Source organism: Microcaecilia unicolor, chromosome 6 (genome assembly GCF_901765095.1).
Source record: "Microcaecilia unicolor chromosome 6, aMicUni1.1, whole genome shotgun sequence".
NCBI lineage: Eukaryota > Metazoa > Chordata > Amphibia > Gymnophiona > Siphonopidae > Microcaecilia > Microcaecilia unicolor.
In genome coordinates, this window is record NC_044036.1 from 72,683,727 (window position 1) to 72,704,720 (window position 20,994).

Here is a 20,994-nt window from a genome sequence, read left to right on the forward strand (position 1 = left end):
AGAAGAAAAAAAAAAAAAAAAGAAAAACAACCAAGGACTCTAGTCTGCAAAATTCAGAGATATGCAAATGTTGGAAATAGGAGTAAAGTTTCATGAGGCAGATATTTATTCCTAGCCCATTCCCAACAGCACTACAGGTTGAGCATCTCCAAAATCTCATCTAATTACACAGGGGATCAATTTTTCAAAGTGGACACCATATGAAAGTATCTGAAGATGAATAAAAACATACTCAGTACCAAAAAGATATTATCAGTTGAGGACAATAAACCTACAGTGAAAGTCCAAAAATCCGGCTTCCAGTAATCCGGACCACCCAAGAATCTAGACCTCTTGAAATTACGAATTCCAGACCACCCAAGAATCTGGACACCCTCCCGCCCTGCCTGCTCTCCAAGCCACCCTCCCCCCCCCCCCCCCCAATGAATACACCTCTCTCCTTTCTTCCCTCCTGCCCTCCCTGCAGTCAGTGTCTTGTTCCCCCACACACCGCCCTGCCTGCTTGCACTCCAAGGCCCCCTCTGTAGCTACGCCTTCCACCTTTCTTCCCTCTCACCCTCCCTCCCCACAGTCAGGCACCTTTTTCTCACCACACCAGATATGCCCACTCATTCTCACCTTTTTCTAAAGTCTTCATACTGCAGCACCAGCAGCAGCCTTACTCAATGCCTCTAACCCATCCTGCCCCCTTCTGATACAACTTCCTGTTACCAGAAGAGTGGGACGGGTCAAAGGTGAATAGGCACGGTGAATGCTGGAGGCATAAGGCTGCCGCTGCAGTATGAAGACTTCAGAAAAAGGTAAGACCGAGCGAGCAGAGCTGGTGTGGGGAAAAAAAAAAGATGTTTGACTGTGTGTAGTGGGGGGGGGGGGGGGCCTCTCAGAGAGCAAGCAGACAGTGTGGGTATGTGGGAAGGGAAGGAAGGAGGGAGGCACAGTCACGGGGAGACCACGAAGAGCAAGGAGTGCCTGGTGTGAGGAAAAAAAACATCCAACCATGCAGGGAGGGAGGGAATTTAGAGGGAGGCGTAGCAACGGGGGGGGCCTTGGGGACATTGGCTTCTTCTTTGGACATCAGAGATGCTCGAAGGATAAGGACAAAGGGAAGGGATAACTCAGAAGGGGAAGTGAGACACAAAGACGCTGTTCAGCTCTTTATTCCTCTATAAAATTTAAATTTTTTAAATACTGCCCGAAAATCCCCAAATCCGGATTGACCCTATCCCTGAGCAGTTCAGATTTTTGGACATCTACTGTACTGAAAGACAGCTTCATAAAATAGAATGTATAAATAGCTTTTCTTGTAAATTATTAGAATATTAGAAATGGCTCCAATGAATTGCAGAAATAATGTACTTTGAACAGTAACATAATTACAATGCATAGAAATGAAATTCTCACTCATGGTGAAAGTGTTCCATTTCTCTTCCCTCTATTCACAAGGATGTATATTGTAAAATGAATTCACACAAAGCTCTCATTAACTTACTTTCATTACATTGAATAAAACCTCTTGACCAAGGCTGTCTTTTTCTTTGAAGAAGTCATGTTCAGGGTACGTTCTAGCAATGTCCCTTCTGATCAGTTTTTCACAAGGTGAGGTCATTTTCAAAAGTTCTGAATACTGGTCCTTTATTGGCATATTTTGTGCATTGCATAAAAGTTGCCAAACTATTGCTCTAAAGTGATGAGGTATCCCTTTTCGGACAAGCTCCTGAAGGACAAGCAGAGAACAAAAATAAAAGAGAAGTTCCCCGTGTTGCATAATTTTTTCCATTACAAATGAAACAGCTCAGAATCTATTGTTTTGTTGGCTAAACAAATCCAAGAAAAAGCATGTGTCAGCTCTATGGGTGCCTGAGCAACCCCAATGTTTTTCCTTCCAAGTCCGTAGATCTGGGGCAGCAAGCTCATACTACAGATCTACCGCCTCCCCCTGTAGGCTATTGGCTGGAGATGTCTGTCCAATAGACTGAAGGGGAGGAGGAAGTTGCAATTTGCTATAGCCTAGCAGCTGCCAATGGGGCAGGCAAGTGCAGCACACACTAACAAAAGAAACAGTCAAATTCAGATAACTTTATTGGCATACCAATTTGACCTACGTTGCCAAAGTACTACCTATAGCAGTTAAGGTAAAAAGGACAGAGGAACTAGGAAAGGAATAAAGAAGGCAAGAAAGGGGTGAAAGGGTTTAATGGGACAGAGTCAGAAAGAGTTCAGCCAATGAAAGTCTTGCCTCATCAATCTGCTTCATTTCTTTGAAGGTGTGACTAAACATGTGGATAGAGGTGAGCTGGTTGATGTAGTGTATCTAGATTTTCAGAAAGCTTTTGATAAAGTTCTTCATGAGAGACTCCTGAGAAAATTAGAGAGTCATGGGATAGGAGGCAATGTTCTGGTGTGGATTAGGAATTGGTTACTGGACAGAAAACAGAGGGTAGGGATAAATGGTTATTTCTCTCAATGGAGAAAGGTGAACAGTAGAGTGCCACAGGGATCAGTACTGGGACTATCTAACATATTTATAAATGATATGGAAATCGGAACGAGTGAGGTGATTAAATTTGCAGATGACAAAACGATCCATGGATGTTAAAACACGTGCAGACTGAATTCTTATAGGAAGACCTTAGGAAATTGGGAGACTGGGCAACCAAATGACAGATGAAATTTAATGTGGACAAATGCAAGGTGATGCACATTGGAAAGAATAATCCGAATCATAGTTACCTGATGCTAGGGTCCACTTTGGGGGTCAGCACTGAAGAAAAAGATCTAGGTGTCATTGTAGATACTATGCTGAAATCTTCTGCTCAATGTGCGGCGGCAGCCAAAAAAGCAAACAGGGTGCTAGGAATTATTAGGAAAGGAATGGTAAATAAGACCGAAAATACTATAATGCCTCTGTATCGCTCCATGGTGCGACTGCACCTTGAGTACTGTGTTCAGTTCTGGTTACTATTAGGGCTCTTCAGCTTTTGTATCACTAGCTTTATTTCAATCTTTAATTACGTCACCTATTGTTAAGAGATTGTTTGGTCTGATCATGCATTAGTAATATTTGACTTTTTTGATGAATGATTTCAATTGTAGAAAGGAAAGAGAAGCAAAAATGTTGTCTATAAGACCTAAATTTGAATTGGCAGATTTAAAAGTTTGTTTCACAGAAAAACTATCAGCTGTTGATATGAATCAAGATTGTATGACAAATCATTGGATTAAATCTTTGACAGAGTCATTAGATTGTGTAGTCCCAATACAAATGGCGAAAGCTAAAGTCCAGTTGATTCTTGTTGGTTTACACCAGCTTTGAGGCAAGTTAGGAGAGAACAAAGGGTATCAAAGAGAGTGTGGAAAAAGACAAAAAAAAATTTAGTTAATGGAGAAAAGGATGATTTGGTTCAGAATGTAGATCCTATGCAGTTTGGTTACATCAGAAACTTGAAACTAAAAACATTTAATTCATGGGGTCTTTTACTAAAGGGTTAGTTCAAGTTATCTGCAGCTGGTCCCATTTTATTCCTATTGGCCCTGCTGCAGATAATTTGAGCTAATCTTTAGTAAAAGACCCTCTCAGTTCAGTCAATATCAGTGGAGGAGAAAGTTGATCAGGTTTGGAATTCTTTACATGTTGTAGATGAGAGAATGATAGAGGGTCTTGTGAAAGATTTATCACCTACTAAGGCTCAGTCAGATCCTTGTTCTTCTATATTATTTAGATCAATGCTTGAGGTGATCATGACATTTTCTAAGAATTTGGTGAATAAATCTTTACAGGAAAGACTCTTGATAAACTCTCTTACAGGCAACTGTTAAGCCATTGCTAAAAAAAATTATGATGCAAAGGTAATGAATTTCAGACAAACATCTGTTTTGCCATGGTTATGAAAGGTTATTGCGAAAGCTGTGTTATGTCAATTAATGGAGTTTGTAAAAGAAAAACCTTTGTTGGATGATTTTCAATATGGCTTTAGGTCTTATCATAGTGTGGAATTCTTGCTTCTGTCAATGCTGGACGAGTTAAGAATTGGTATGATCGGAACATAATGTTTTATGTTGTTACACTTGATATTGCATCTGCCTTTGATACAATTAATCATCAGCTTTTGCTTAACACATTATCTGATTTTGGTATTTGTGGGCAGGGGTTGTCGTGGCAAAGGGTTCCTACTTGCAAGGTAGGATTTGGTTTCTACAAGTTTTCCAATTATATGAGTTGTGCCACAGGGATCTGTTCTTTCAGAAATTGTATTTATAGTTTCTCTTGGAAAGTGTTTCAGAACTTGCAAGTTTCTTATAGAATGTAAGCAGATGTGCAATTTCTTTTTCCTCTTGAGTGGCATTGTTGTGATTTAACATTGAAGTTAAAGACATTTTTAGATGAGATTATGAACTGGATGGGACAACAAAATGTCCTTGAATGTGGCAAAGACAGAAATAATGTTTGTGGGAAGAACTTTGGATTCATCTTTGTTGACATTTGAATATCAGGGGAAAAAGTTATTGTGAAACCATTTGTATGCAGTCTTGGAGTTTTTTTGATAGTAATTTGACTATTCAAAAACAAGTAGACCATTTAATTTCCACTTCTTGTCTTCAACTTCAGGTTTTGAGTAAATTGAAAGGTATGGTTACATCTCATGATACTGGTACTAACAAAAATTAATTTTTGCAACTCTCTGTTGTTGGGTATGTCATCTTTCCAGTCCCAGGCTCTGCAGGTCATCCAAATGCAGCCGCACGGTTGATTACTGGAGTTTCAAAATCAGAACATATTACTCCAATGTTTAAACAAATTACAATGGCTTCCTGTAATGTAGAGTTTTATTCAAGATTCTTGTACTGATTCATCAGTGTATATATGGAACTGTTCCTGAACACTTTTGTAATGTTTTGAGAATGTATAAAATCGGGACAAATGCTAAGATCTGAGATATCTCAACTTTCTTTGCCCTCTCCAAAATCATACCATTATGTGGAGACAACGATGCAGGCTTTTTTAACTGTGGGTCCATCATTATGGAATACTTTGCCTGGACAAAGATTTTGTGAAATGTCTTTTTAAGACATTTTTTAAAGCCTTTCTGGAAGAATGAAGTGTATTGCAAGAATTGTTTCTTTTTAGCTCATTATGTGAGTTTGTTAGTTATTGTTTTTAATTGTTGCTTATTTTTCTTTTATGTTTTATTGATTATGGTGGTTTTTATTATTATTATTATTATTAGTGGCATTTATATAACTTTGTTACCCACTTTGGATAAAGGTTTTGTATGCAAATAACCTAAATAAATATTTTAAAAAATAAATAATTATGATCCTTGCCAGAAAGGGTGGGGATAAAAATGTAAATGTGTAATGAACCTGCTTAGGAGCTATGAGGGATGGGTGAGCCTAGCCTGTAGCGGAGGGCACTGACTACGGTTGAGTGAGAGGGAACCTAATGGGGGAGTAATTAGTAGGGGCAAGGCAGGTCAGGTCAGAAGAAGGAGAAGTATAGATACTAGAGGAGTGGTGTAGAATGAGAGAGGGAGGGGTATTAAGCATCCTACCCCAAAAAACAAAAGTCAAACTGCACTGGTAGAAACTGAGGCATCAGACGATGAGGAGGAGGAAGTAGACATTAAGACAGGGAGGGACTGAGAAGAATGTGGAGATGGTCTGAGAGAAAAGAAAGTGTATGGTGTGCCCAAGTTAGGTAGGAAGAGGGCTATTGAGGACTGCTGGAACGGGAGAGTATGGATTGTATATGGGGCCAGGGCAGACTGAAAGGCATAGTGCAAGTGTGATGTAGATGGGTTAGGAGTAGGATGATAAACCGTGGACTATGGGTTGGGGAGGACAAGGAACTGGTGAACTTGCAGTGCTACTCCTTGCATTTCTTTACCACAAGTCCTCCTGTGTGTGCGCCACTTGCTTTGCGCTTCTTCATTAAAGACAGCCTGACCAGTTGTGTTCACAACCCACCATGCTTTAATTTCCTTTATAAGGGCTTGGTAATTTGTGCTGAGTTGAGAACCCCCAATCATTTTGAAAAGTTGGCTCCTATAGTTAAGATTAGCAGTTGGTGTGGAAGGGCAGGCTGGATAGGCCATATGGTCTTTATTTGTGGTCATTTTCTATGTTTCTAACAGGAATAAACCTGACATTCAAACAAATTTATATCTTGCATACTCCCTCTGTTCTCTTCAGTGAATTCCTTCACAATGTCAATGGAGGTAAGCTTTTGAAATCATATAGATCCCTGATCCAGATGCCTAACGGGACCTACCTGTTCTTAAAACTAATTCATTATCTTAGTCCAACTGTAATACTGAATCAATAAATCATAGCTTGCAAAAAAAATACAGTTTTCTCCAGATTCAATACTTCTACTTCTTTGACTGCAACTATAAAATACCTTAACTTGTTTTTCTTTCTTTTTGCGTACATCCTCCCACTCATTTACAATTCTTCCCCATAAAATCCAGGAGTCTTCTTCTAGATGGCTGAGATTGCTAGACGCTGAAGAGCTGGATACAAGGGAAGACCCACTATTTCTTCTTGAGCCATTTACTGATCTTAAAGACTTACTGTCAGTCTCTAATAACCTGTAATGTGTAACACAAAACAAAGAGTTTTGCAACAGAGGGCAGCAGAATTACTGTTATAGCAGGCTTCCGTATTATCACTGTTCACCTAAACAAATACAGAATTTAACAACTAAAATCCAAGATATCCAGAGGGTATTCACCCCAAAATCCACTTGTATTGGCTTATAAGAGTTAACAAGAAACCCAGACATCAAGGTATATTATTTGTGCTTCTACACACTGTCCTTCAGCCTGAATATTTACAGAACCAAGTGAAATTGACCAACATGCTAAACCCTTGCACAATACAAACTAAACGCAGACAAAAATGCATATTCAGCTCTCATAAGAGGAATCTATTTTCAAAAAGAGGTGTAACATATGTTCTAAACGGACAGTGAATGCCATTTCTTTTGCAAAACGTCAAAGTTCAAAAGTTGATTCAGAACTTGTCTGGGTTGAAGTGCTTAGCACTAAAGCAAAACAAACAAAAGACAAGACTATGCAAGAATCCAAAGAGAAGTAACATCTGTGTTTAAAAGTTACTTTATCTAATATAAAGGAGTTAGCGTACACTAGGAGAAGTCTATCCCTTATCCTTCATCCCTTCCCCTCCCCCAATACACACACACAATTTGCTGCTCTGGAATAGACTGAACCACAGTCAGAAAACCACAGTCAGAAAGCAGAATTCTTGATTATGAGCTCTTTATTACGGATAAAATAACTTCTTAGTTGAAGTACTTTTCTCTCTATAAATCTGTAGTGTGCCATATTTAAGTATGATGAACATGTGAAGAATCATTTAAACATTAAACTTTCAAATAACTTCTGCTGGAATGCAGCTTTTTCACAGTGGATTGAGTTTCAGCCTTTTGCATGCAGCAAATTGTTATATCACCAATAAATGACAGGATTATAGAAACAGAAACTATCTAACATAATCAACATAAAACAAGTGATTTAAACAATTACAAAACTACCAGTAAGTTTCAGTTTAAATGCACACTCCACTATAGTATGAACATCTTACCTAGTTATAATTCATGATCCCTACATTTGATCAACTTCCTTTGCTTATAAAATTGACCACTATAGGGTGACAAAACACATGTGCACTTTGCTTCATTTCTAGCTTTACCACTAACAATGATTACTTTCTCAAACAAATCTTCTAGTACACTGGTCTGGACTGAACCATTCCTAAGTGCTGGATAGGGGAATTAAAACTAGGTTGTTGGGGTTTTTTTTTAAGCACTGTTAAAACATGTTTCCTTTGCTACGATGTCCAAAGTCAGTCCAGAAGCCTTCTACTGGCCAGCAAAGGGGGCTAAGTTTGTTCTTTTCCAGTAACTTTATGCACAACTTATTTTATCTCCTGTATACACTCTAGCTACCTCCATGAACTCCCTGCTTATCCAGTAGCATATGATTGGCTCTACAGCAATCTTAGCCCCTAGAGCAGGAGCCCAGCATAAGGAAGTCTGATCTGAGTTCCATCACCGAGACCATGCTGCCCTCGTACTTCCTTGTGCATTTATTTTTAGCTGTCAATTGAGATGTGCAAAACATGTCATTTGCTTAAAAAAAAAAAAAGTTTATACTGCCTGCCAAGACTTACTATAACCTTTAATTTTCAATTGGAAGATTGGTACAGAAGAGGAACAAGCAGAAAAAAAATGCTATTTATTCTGTCATTTGGGCATGTGGTAAATAATTTCCTAATAAAGACACCTATCTGAATGTCCATAAAGGCACCTATTTTATAAAAGGTATGCGCCTGTGTATGTCAACTCTCATAATTCTACTCAAATTAAGCCTCCAGAAATACTATGTATATAGATTGTGTATAAAGCGAATGCTACATACCTGTAGAAGGTATTCTCCGAGGACAGCAGGCTGATTGTTCTCACTGATGGGTGACGTCCACGGCAGACCCTCCAATTGGAATCTTCACTAGCAAAAGCCTTTGCTAGCCCTCGCGCGCTGATGCGCATGCGCGGCCGAAACCGGCTCGTGCCGGCCAGTCTCATATGTAGCAAGACAAAGAGAAGGGAAGACACAACTCCAAAAGGGGAGGCGGGCGGGTTTGTGAGAACAATCAGCCTGCTGTCTTCGGAGAATACCTTCTACAGGTATGTAGCATTCGCTTTCTCCGAGGACAAGCAGGCTGCTTGTTCTCACTGATGGGGTATCCCTAGCCCCCAGGCTCACTCAAAACAACAAACATGGTCAATTGGGCCTTGCAACGGCGAGGACATAACTGAGATTGACCTAACAATTATCCAACTAACTGAGAGTGTAACCTGGAACAGAACAAAACATGGGCCTAGGGGGGTGGAGTTGGATTCTAAACCCCGAACAGATTCTGAAGCACTGACTGCCCGAACCGACTGTCGCGTCGGGTATCCTGCTGCAGGCAGTAATGAGATGTGAATGTGTGGACAGATGACCACGTCGCAGCTTTGCAAATCTCTTCAATCGTGGCTGACTTCAAGTGGGCTACCGACGCTGCCATGGCTCTAACATTATGAGCCGTGACATGACCCTCAAGAGCCAGCCCAGCCTGGGCGTAAGTGAAGGAAATGCAATCTGCTAGCCAATTGGATATGGTGCGTTTCCCCACAGCCACTCCCCTCCTGTTGGGATCAAAAGAAACAAACAATTGGGCGGACTGTCTGTTGGGCTGTGTCCGCTCCAGACAGAAGGCCAATGCTCTCTTGCAGTCCAATGTGTGCAGCTGACGTTCAGCAGGGCAGGAATGAGGACGGGGAAAGAATGTTGGCAAGACAATTGACTGGTTCAGATGGAACTCCGACACAACCTTTGGCAAGAACTTAGGGTGAGTGCGGAGGACTACTCTGTTGTGATGAAATTTGGTGTAAGGGGCCTGGGCTACCAGGGCCTGAAGCTCACTGACTCTACGAGCTGAAGTAACTGCCACCAGGAAAATGACCTTCCAGGTCAAGTACTTCAGATGGCAGGAGTTCAGTGGCTCAAAAGGAGGTTTCATCAGCTGGGTGAGAACGACATTGAGATCCCATGACACTGTAGGAGGTTTGACAGGGGGCTTTGACAAAAGCAAACCTCTCATGAAGCGAACAACTAAAGGCTGTCCTGAGATCGGCTTACCTTCTACACGGTAATGGTATGCACTGATTGCACTAAGGTGAACCCTTACAGAGTTGGTCTTGAGACCAGACTCAGACAAGTGCAGAAGGTATTCAAGCAGGGTCTGTGTAGGACAAGAGCGAGGATCTAGGGCCTTGCTGTCACACCAGACGGCAAACCTCCTCCATAGAAAGAAGTAACTCCTCTTAGTGGAATCTTTTCTGGAAGCAAGCAAGATGCGGGAGACACCCTCTGACAGACCCAGAGAGGCAAAGTCTACGCTCTCAACGTCCAGGCCGTGAGAGCCAGAGACCGGAGGTTGGGATGCAGAAGAGCCCCTTCGTCCTGTGTGATGAGGGTCGGAAAACACTTTAATCTCCACGGTTCTTCGGAGGACAACTCCAGAAGAAGAGGGAACCAGATCTGACGCGGCCAAAAAGGAGCAATCAGAATCATGGTGCCTCGGTCTTGCTTGAGTTTCAACAAAGTCTTCCCCACCAGAGGTATGGGAGGATAAGCATACAGCAGACCCTCCCCCCAGTCCAGGAGGAAGGCATCCGATGCCAGTCTGCCATGGGCCTGAAGCCTGGAACAGAACTGAGGGACTTTGTGGTTGGCTCGAGACGCGAAGAGATCTACCAAGGGGGTGCCCCACACCTGGAAGATCTGTCGCACTACACGGGAATTGAGCGACCACTTGTGAGGTTGCATAATCCTGCTGAACCTGTCAGCCAGACTGTTGTTTACGCCTGCCAGATATGTTGCTTGGAGCACCATGCCGTGACGGCGAGCCCACAGCCACATGCTGACGGCTTCCTGACACAGGGGGCGAGATCCGGTGCCCCCCTGCTTGTTGATGTAATACATGGCAACCTGGTTGTCTGTCTGAATTTGGATAATTTGGTGGGACAGCCGATCTCTGAAAGCCTTCAGAGCGTTCCAGACCGCTCGTAACTCCAGGAGATTGATCTGCAGATCGCGTTCCTGGAGGGACCAGCTTCCTTGGGTGTGAAGCCCATCGACATGAGCTCCCCACCCCAGGAGAGACGCATCCGTAGTCAGCACTTTTTGTGGCTGAGGAATTTGGAAAGGACGTCCCAGAGTCAAATTGGACCAAATCGTCCACAAATACAGGGATCTGAGAAAACTCGTGGACAGGTGGATCACGTCTTCTAGATCCCCAGCAGCCTGAAACCACTGGGAAGCTAGGGTCCATTGAGCAGATCTCATGTGAAGGCGGGCCATGGGAGTCACATGAACTGTGGAGGCCATGTGGCCCAGCAATCTCAACATCTGCCGAGCTGTGATCTGCTGGGACGCTCGCACCCGCGAGACGAGGGACAACAAGTTGTTGGCTCTCGCCTCTGGGAGGTAGGCACGAGCCGTCCGAGAATCCAGCAGAGCTCCTATGAATTCGAGTCTCTGCAGTGGGAGAAAATGGGACTTTGGATAGTTTATCACAAACCCCAGTAGCTCCAGGAGGCGAATAGTCATCTGCATGGACTGTAGAGCTCCTGCCTCGAATGTGTTCTTCACCAGCCAATCGTCGAGATATGGGAACACGTGCACCCCCAGCCTGCGAAGTGCCACTGCTACTACAGCCAAACACTTCATGAACACTCTGGGCGCAGAGGCGAGCCCAAAGGGTAGCACACAGTACTGGAAGTGACGTGTGCCCAGCTGAAATAGCAGATACTGCCTGTGAGCTGGCAGTATCGGGATGTGCGTGTAGGCGTCCTTCAAGTCCAGAGAGCATAGCCAATCGTTTTCCTGAATCATGGGAAGAAGGGTGCCCAGGGAAAGCATCCTGAACTTTTCCTTGACCAAATATTTGTTCAGGGCCCTTAGGTCTAGGATGGGACGCTTCCCCCCTGTTTTCTTTTCCACAAGGAAGTACCTGGAATAGAATCCCAGCCCTTCCTGCCCGGATGGCTCGGGCTCGACCGCATTGGCGCTGAGAAGGGCGGAGAGTTCCTCTGCAAGTACCTGCTTGTGCTGGAAGCTGTAAGACTGAGCTCCCGGTGGACAATTTGGAGGTTTGGAGGCCAAATTGAGGGTGTATCCTTGCCGGACTATTTGAAGAACCCACTGATCGGAGGTTATGAGAGGCCACCTTTGGTGAAAAGCTTTCAACCTCCCTCCAACCGGCAGGTCGCCCGGCACTGATACTTGGATGTCGGCTATGCTCTGCTGGAGCCAGTCAAAAGCTCGTCCCTTGCTTTTGCTGGGGAGCCGAGGGGCCTTGCTGAGGCGCACGCTGCTGACGAGAGCGAGCGCACTGGGGCTTAGCCTGGGCCACAGGCTGTCGAGAAGGAGGATTGTACCTACGCTTACCAGAAGAGTAGGGAACAGTCTTCCTTCCCCAAAAAAATCGTCTACTTGTAGAGGTAGAAGCTGAAGGCTGCCGGTGGGAGAACTTGTCGAAAGCGGTATCCTGCTGGTGGAGCTGCTCTACCACCTGTTCGACCTTCTCTCCAAAAATATTATCCGCACGGCAAGGCGAGTCCGCAATCCGCTGCTGGATCCTATTCTCCAGGTCGGAGACACGCAGCCATGAGAGTCTGCGCATCACCACACCTTGAGCAGCGGCCCTGGACGCAACATCAAAGGTGTCATACACCCCTCTGGCCAGGAATTTTCTGCATGCCTTCAGCTGCCTGACCACCTCCTGAAATGGCTTGGCTTGCTCAGGAGGGAGCTTGTCCACCAAGCCCGTCAACTGCCGCACATTGTTCCGCATGTGTATGCTCGTGTAGAGCTGGTAAGACTGGAGTTTGGCCACGAGCATAGAAGAATGGTAGGCCTTCCTCCCAAAGGAGTCTAAGGTTCTAGAGTCCTTGCCCGGGGACGCCGAGGCATGCTCCCTAGACGTCTTAGCCTTCTTTAGGGCCAAATCCACAACTCCAGAGTCGTGAGGCAACTGAGTGCGCATCAGCTCTGGGTCCCCATGGATCCGGTACTGGGACTCGATCTTCTTGGGAATGTGGGGATTACTTAGTGGCTTGGTCCAGTTCGCCAGCAATGTCTTTTTGAGGACATGATGCATGGGTACTGTGGACGCTTCCTTAGGTGGAGAAGGATAGTCCAGGAGCTCAAACATTTCAGCCCTGGGCTCGTCCTCCACAACTACCGGGAAGGGGATGGCTGTAGACATCTCCCTGACAAAGGCCGCAAAAGACAGACTCTCGGGAGGAGAAAGCTGCCTTTCAGGGGAGGGAGTGGGATCGGAAGGAAGGCCATCAGACTCCTCATCAGAGAAATATCTGGTGTCCTCCTCCTCCTCCCACGAGGCCTCACCATCGGTATCAGACACAAGTTCACGGACCTGTGTCTGAAGCCGTGCCCGGCTCGACTCCGTGGAACCACGCCCACTGCGAAGTTCCCTCCGCCGACGTCGTCGGGGAGCCTTCCTGGGAGGCGACCGCAGTCGGTACCGCACGCAGCACCGATGTCGGAGACCTCACTCCGGGCAAAGGGCCAGCCGGCGCCTCACTCGACGGTACCGGTGGCGCAAGCACCCCCGGTACCGGAGGGGAAGGGCGCAACAGCTCTCCCAGAATCTCTGGGAGAACGGCCCGGAGACTCTCGTGCAGAGCGGCTGTGGAGAAAGACGTGGAAGCCGATGCAGGTGTCGATGTCAGAGTCTGTTCCGGGCTGTCCATAGTGGAGCGCATCGACACCTCTTGAACAGAGGGTGAGTGGTCCTCTCGGTGCCGATGCCTACTGAGTGCCGACTCCCTCGGCGACCCAGAGCTCTCGGTGCCGATACGGGAAGGGGACCGGTGTCGATGCTTCTTCGACTTCTTGGGACGAAGCATGTCACCGGAGCTTCCCGGCACCGACGAGGAGGACGTAGAATCCAGCCGTCGCTTCCTCGGGGCCGAGGCCGAAGAAGGTCGGTCTCGGGGGGGCTGTACCGCAGGAGCCCTCAGGGTAGGGGGAGACCCACCTGTAGGCTCACCGCCACCAGCAGGGGAATGGACAGCCCTCACCTGCACTCCAGTCGAAGCACCACCGTCCGACGACATCAGCAGAAGTGGAGGTCCCGGTACCACCGACGCCGACGCAGCCTTCCGGTGTCTCAGCCCCGATGCAGAGGGTCGATGCCTCGATGCACTCGATGCAGTCACGGCCGAGGACGGAGGTCTGGACGCTGTCAACGTCGATGCACTCGATACTCCCGATGCCGACGAACAGCCAGAGAACAAAACGTTCCACTGGGCCAATCTCGCTACCTGAGTCCGCTTTTGTAAAAGGGCGCACAGACTACATGCCTGCGGGCGGTGCCCAGCCCCCAGACACTGAAGACACGACGCATGCCTGTCAGTGAGCGAGATTACCCGGGCGCACTGGGTGCACTTCTTGAAGCCGCTGGGAGACTTCGATGACGTGGGCGGAAAAATCACGCCGGCGAAATCAAAACTCGTAATTGCGGTAGGCACCAAAAAGAGGGGGAGAAAAAATTCGACCCGAGACCTCAAAAGGGCCTACCCCGAAGATGAAAAGAAACTTACCGGGGCAAAAACTGAAAATAGAGGAAAGGGAAAAAGACCAAAAAGGTCCTCTTCCGAAATCCTTTTTTTTTTTTTTTCCGTAGCGAAAAGTCAAAAGAGACGCGCGAGGTCAACTTAAGGGGCGCGAATGGCGTAACACGACCGTACCGAGCGCGGAGAAAAGAAGACTGGCCAGCACGAGCCGGTTTCGGGCGGGAAGACGGCCGCGCATGCGCGGTGCGCATCGGCGCACGAGGGCTAGCAAAGGCTTTTGCTAGTGAAGATTCCGATTGCAGGGGCTGCCGTGGACGTCACCCATCAGTGAGAACAAGCAGCCTGCTTGTCCTCGGAGAAACAATTATAACCTTGCAGTATATCTATTGCTCATGTTTGATCTATTCCTTCGATTATCAACTGACACCAACCTAGTGACAATAGAAAAAGCTTTTTAGATTATGATGGAGCTTTCTCAATAGTTTTATTGAAGTATTGCGTTTTAGCAAGAACTGTCTCTGAATTAAAATGCTGCAGACTCAAATTATATTTTTCTTTAGTAACTTTAGTGTGCCATGGAACTGAGTGATTATGTTTACAAACAACTTGCTTTAGAGGAGCAATTTGATTCAAAGACTCTGAAAACACAAGGTTCCACTGATCAACTGCATCTTCCACCTTCAATACTTTAATACTATCCAACTTTGGACATACAATCTTTTTCAAAGCTTCAATTTCATAATACCCACATTTTTCATTTATAACTGGTTTTCCAAATACAGTTTCTGTTGGCATAAATTTCACACAAATTAAATTTTAAATGATCAGATTGGGGAATAGATTTAATACCTTGCACAATAGCCCTATTTACCAAAAATCTCTTATCTACAAAAATCAAGTCTAAAATATGACCATCTCTACGTGTAGCTTGTCCATCTCAAAGGCTCAAATGCAGAAGAAAGGGAGAATGGGTACAGGGAGAATGAGAGAGCCATCAACAGAAATAGAAAATGGGGGGAGTGGGGAGGTGGGTTTGGGGGGAAAAATGAGAAGCTCGGTTTCGGTCATGTTTAATTTCAGGTGGCGTTGAGACATCTAGACAGCAATGTCAGACAAGCATGCTGAAACTTTGGTTTGGATGCAAGGTGAGATATCAGGGGTAGAAAGGTAGATTTGGGAGTCATCAGCATAGAGATGGTAGGAAAAGCCATGGGATGAGATTAATGAACCAAGTGAAGAAGTGTAGATAGAAAAGAGGAGGGGGCCAAGAACAGAACCCTGAGGTACGCCGACAGGCAAAGGGATAGAAGTAGAAGAGGATCCACCAGAGTGAACACTGAAGGTGCGGAGGGAGAGGTAGGAAGAGAACCAGGAAAGGACAGAGCCCTGGAATCCAAGTGAGGACAGGGTATCGAGGAGTATGCTATGATCGACAGTGTCAAAAGCAGTGGAAAGATCAAGAAGAATGAGGATGGAAGAGACCTCTGAATTTAGCCAGTAATAGGTCATTGGAGACTTTAGTAAGCGCAGTTTCGGTTGAGTGGAGAGGGCGAAAACCAGATTGTAGTGGGTCAAGAATAGCATGTGAGGAGAGAAAATCAAGACAGCGGTGGTGAACAGCACGCTCAAGTAATTTGGAGAGAAAAGGGAGGAGGGAGATGGGTCGGTAGTTAAAGGGACAAGTAGGGTCGAGTGAAGGCTTCTTAAGGAGAGGTGTGACCACAGCATGTTTAAAGGCAGTAGGGACAGTTGCAGTGGAAGGTGAGAGGTTGAGAATGTGACAGATAAAAGGAATAAGAGCAGGTGAGATGGCATTAAGAAGGTGGGTGGGAATGGGATCACAGGAACAGGTGGTACATTTTGAGGAAGAAAGGAGAAGTGTATTTTCCTCTATAGTAACTTCAGGAAAGGAGGAAAAGGAATGAGGGGAAGAAGAGAGAGGGGAACGGACTAGTGGAGGGAGAGGTGGCGAGGTAGAGAATTCAAGGTTTATCTTTTTAACCTTGTCGTGAAAGAATTCAGCAAGGGTCTGAGGAGATAATTTAGGGGGAGTTGGGGGAGGGGCACCTTCAGGAGAGTGTTCAATTTACTTTACCTGATTAGCATGTTTGGTAATTTAAGACATTAATAAAAATAGTTGATTAGCTCAAAAACACATACACAGGATAACAGATTTTATAATGCAATCAATTGATGAGTCTAATCAGTTTATTTTTTTCAGCTGTGTCACTGAAAATCTAATGCATCCCCAGTAAGATAAAAATTCTTTTACTCTCTTACTGGTTATAGTACACCACCTGAACTTTAAGTAAAACTTACCCAATTTTGATCCAGTAGGACAGTAATCTTTACTATTATTCCAAGGAGAGGCCACTTTGCCAAAAGATCTTCAGTGCAAGAGCCAGAACCTATCACCTGGGCAAGGAGGTGGAGGTGTCACCATCCAATGTTGCCACCAGCCCAGTTTTTCAGGTATACTCGCAGCAATTCGTTTGAGTAAAACAAAAATTTCCCCCACCAGTCCATCTGCCTGATGCACTCATTCTCAACTCCTCTCCCCAACAAAGAACTCTCTCCCCCCACCCCAATACATTCCAGCCAAATCTCAACTCATCAATTCAATATACCACCCTTCTCTTAGAGCATCAACAGGTCAGGGTTAAGCTTCTAGTGGGTGCCTAACCATAATATAGATATATATTTAATCCCCCTCATCCACTAATCACTTTCTTTGTCTCATCCATGACTCCTTTCAGCTGATATAAGATTTGGTGCTGCCGCCTCCTCTGCAGCTAGAACTATGGAAACTGCACAGTTTCATGAAACTACTGGGACACACATGAAGAAGCAGCAAGAGCAAGATAGAAGTAACACTCACTGACTCCTTATGCTAATTGAAAGACAACATGCAGGGAGTGGCAAGTATAGACAGAAAGAATTCTGGGGGTGGCAGCAGATTTTCTTAGAATCATTTATGCCTGTAATGAATAATGCAGCTCTCAGTACAGACCCTTAAGGTATTCCACATGTTTATTCAATCCAAACAAAAAAAAAAGATGCTGGATTCTGTTCTGTGCTCTGTGGCAACTGACTTGGTGGAGCAAAAATCTAGCACATCTGTACATTCCAATTGGGAACCACTGAATTAGCTCATCTAATAAGGCCCTTAGTACATGCCTAGTTTGTTTATGCCTTAATCCTGACCTGCATGTCAAAGGAGTTTACAAAATGAAATCATACAATACAGAAAGTAACACTAAAAAAAAACCCACTATGTGTGACAAAGAGGGGCATTTTCGAAAGAAACATCTAAATCAGAATCTGGACGTTTTACAAAGATGTCCAAATTCCAAACAGGAAAGTAAGTCATTTTCGAAAAAGATGGACATCTGTCTTTTGTGTTCGAAAATACTATGGACGTCCTGTGATTTGGACGTCCTTTTTTTTGGTCCATTTTCGAACAAAAGACGTACAAATGCAAGATGTCCAAAACGGAGGAGGAGTGGCTTAATGGTTAGTGCAGCGAGCTTTGATCATGGCAACATGGGTTCAATTCCCACTGCTGTTCCTTGTGACTTTGGGCAAGTCAAATGCACAAGGGGCATTTTTGGATAAGACATCTAAGTCTGAATTTGGACATTTTTTGTAAAACGTCCAAAATCAGGTCATTTTCTACAAAAAAAAAAAAAAAAGTCTCTTTTCCTTTCGAAAATGCTGTTCGGAAAAACGTTTTGCGATTTGGATGTTTTATTTTTTGGTCCATTTTCAAACAAATGCATCCAAATGCAAAACGTACAAAATACACAACAAGAAAATCCACAAGTGAAACCAGTCACATGTTCTAAGCTTTGGTTGTAATGTAAATGTCAAAGTGCATCAGAAAGTCCACTGGGAGAGAAACCATTTGTATGTATAGAGCCTGGTAAAAGCTTTGGTCAGAAGGTAAACCTCACAATGCACCAGAGAATACACACAGGAGTGAAACCATTTACATGTCCTGAGTGTGGTAAAAGCTTTTGTTGGAAAGAAAGCCTCACAGGGATGAAACCATTTACATGCACTGAGGGGGTAAAAGCTTCAGTTGCACTGAGACAGGTAATTAGGGAATGTACACTCTTGCTATGAAGTATGGAAAAATAGCACTCTGGTATTGAGATATATGTAATGAGACCTCCTTTTCATCTATAGATCTGAATTCAAAGCCCAAATCTTATTATAAACAATAGACGCGAGGCTCAGATGTTATAAGAAAAATAGAAAGCTTGGCATCAGGTAGAATCCTGGAAAAGTGACATCCCAGGAAAGCAATTGGGCATCCTTGGGGGCACTGCAGTGAACTTTATAAAATGCTCCAAGGTACACATCTCACCATTGCTTCCTTACCTCGTCTGCTGAGCCCCCCAAAACTCACCCAAAATCCACTACCCCCAACTGTACACCACTACCATAGCCCTTACAAGTGAAGGGAGCACCAATATGTGGGTACAGTGGGTTTCTGGTGGGTTTTGGAGGGTTCACAGTTTCCTCCATAAGTGCAACAAGTAGAGGGAGGTAGAAGCCTGGGTCCACCTGTCTGCAGTGCACGGCACCACTACTAGACTACTCCAGGGACCTGCATGCTATTCTAATTGACCTGAGTATAACATTGGAGGCTAGCAAGTAATATTTTTAATCACATTTTTTGGGGGGTGGGAGGGGGATAGTGACCACTAGGGGAGTAAGGGGAGGTGATCCCCGAGTCCCTCCAGTAGTCATCTGGTCATTTGGGGCACCTCTTGTGTGGAGTAGAGGAGTAACATAGTGGTTAATGCAGCAGACCTTGATCCTGGGGAAGAGGGTTCAATTCCCACTGCAGCTATTCGCTATAAAACAGGTCTAGCTCAAAATGTTTAAGTTTTAGACTTGGACGTCTTTGTTTTGTTCCATTATTGCTGAAAGACATCCATGTCCCGCCTTGAACACGCCCCTTGCACGCCCCTTTCAGATTTGGACGTCCTGATGGACTTCAAAGAAAGGCGTTCAAAAAGAGGTTTCGATAATACTGATTTGGACGTTTCTGTGAGATAAACAGAAACATCCTGGACTGATCACTACAAACTAAACTTATCCCTACACTGGCAGAAGGGACTACACCAAATACAAGAACACACAACCTACAGAACAAGAGGTCAAGTAGACAAACATTCTGGCAACAGATATATAACAATGAATGGACAGCACAAACAGACGCCATATACTACCTCATGGAATGGGATAAAAGATGCAAATGCATACTAGATGAAATACCACCCTTAAGAACAAGATCTTCACGTAAGCATAACTCTATACCGTGGTTCAATGAGGAACTGAAAAGGCTAAAAACACAATCCAGAAAACTTGAACGAGCATGGAAAAAAAAACCAAAAGATGAACACACACTCAACACATGCAAACAATCACTAAGAAAATACAAATACGCTATACGACAGACCAAAAGATCATATTATAGAACTAAAATAGGGACAGATTACAAAGACACGAAGAAATTATATCAACTCGTGAACAAACTCCTAGATACCAACCTGGTCACTACATCAAATACAGACATCCCATCTGCAGATAAACTTGCTAAGTATTTCAACGAAAAAACTGTAAACCTACGCAACATGTTACCTCAGGACAACCCTGACATTAAAAACTTCCTTAACGAGTTGGATCCAACCATGGGAGAATACCGTACCTGGTTAAATTTTGCCCTCCTCACCGTCGATACAGTTGCACGGGCAATCAGCAGGTTCTCCAACACTCACTGTAAACTAGATATCTGCCCCAACTACTTAATGAAATCTGCCCCTTACCGCTTTATAGTAGACCTCACATCCCGCCTAAATTACATGCTACAGCAAGGTCTCTTCCCTAAGGAAAAAGGCAATATACTACTCGCCCCGATACCAAAAAGACACCAAGAAAAAAACAAATGAAATCACTAACTACCGTCCAGTAGCATTTATCCCGTTGTCAGTCAAGCTGATGGAAAGCATGGTAACCAAAAAACTTACAGATTACATAAACAAATTCTCAATATTACACGATTCACAGTCAGGTTTCCGCCCCCTCCACAGAACAGAAACAGTACTACTCACTCTCCTAACCAAATTCAAGCAGGAAATAGCAACAGGCAAAAACATCCTCCTCCTCCAATTCAACATTTCTAGCGCATTAGACATGGTAAACCACATTATTAAGACTACTAGATAAGTTCGGGACTGGTGGAAACATACTTAGCTGGATCAAGGGCTTCCTAACCACAAGAACATACCAAGTAAAATCAAACTCAAACATCTCATCACCATGGAAAGCAGACTGCGGAGTACCTCAAGGATCACTGTTCCTCTTCAACCTAATGATGACCCCTCTAGCCAAGTCCTTATCCAACCAAGGCCTTAACCCCTTCATCTATGCAGATGATGTCACTATATACATTCCTTACAAATCTAAACTGACAAATCACCAATGAAATCACGACCAGCTTGAACATCATGGACTTCTGGGCAAATGCATTTCAACAACAAAGAAAAAACATACTGTCTTATCCTCTCATCCCAACACAACGCGGACAACCCCACAATTATCAATACCACAGATTACACACTCCCTATCTCAGGCAGCCTGAAAATCCTCGGCGTTACACTGGACCGCAACCTAACACTAGAGAGCCAAGCGACATCCACAACAAAGAAAATGTTCTATTCAATGTGGAAACTCAAGCGAATGAAACAATTCTTCCCGAGGGAAACATTTTGCAGCCTGGTACAATCAATGGTACTAAGCCACGTAGACTACTGCAA

The 20,994-nt window shown here is 44.4% G+C and overlaps 1 protein-coding gene across 1 annotated transcript in view; it reads right to left on the minus strand.

Moving 5' to 3' along the window:
- Window positions 1-20,994, minus strand: part of EVI5 (ecotropic viral integration site 5) — a 330,825-nt gene that overhangs the window by 244,129 nt on the left and 65,702 nt on the right. Inside the window, 2 exon segments of the mRNA XM_030205945.1 lie at window positions 1,490-1,714; window positions 6,398-6,587. Of these exon segments, the coding sequence (XP_030061805.1) occupies window positions 1,490-1,714; window positions 6,398-6,587 (415 nt within the window).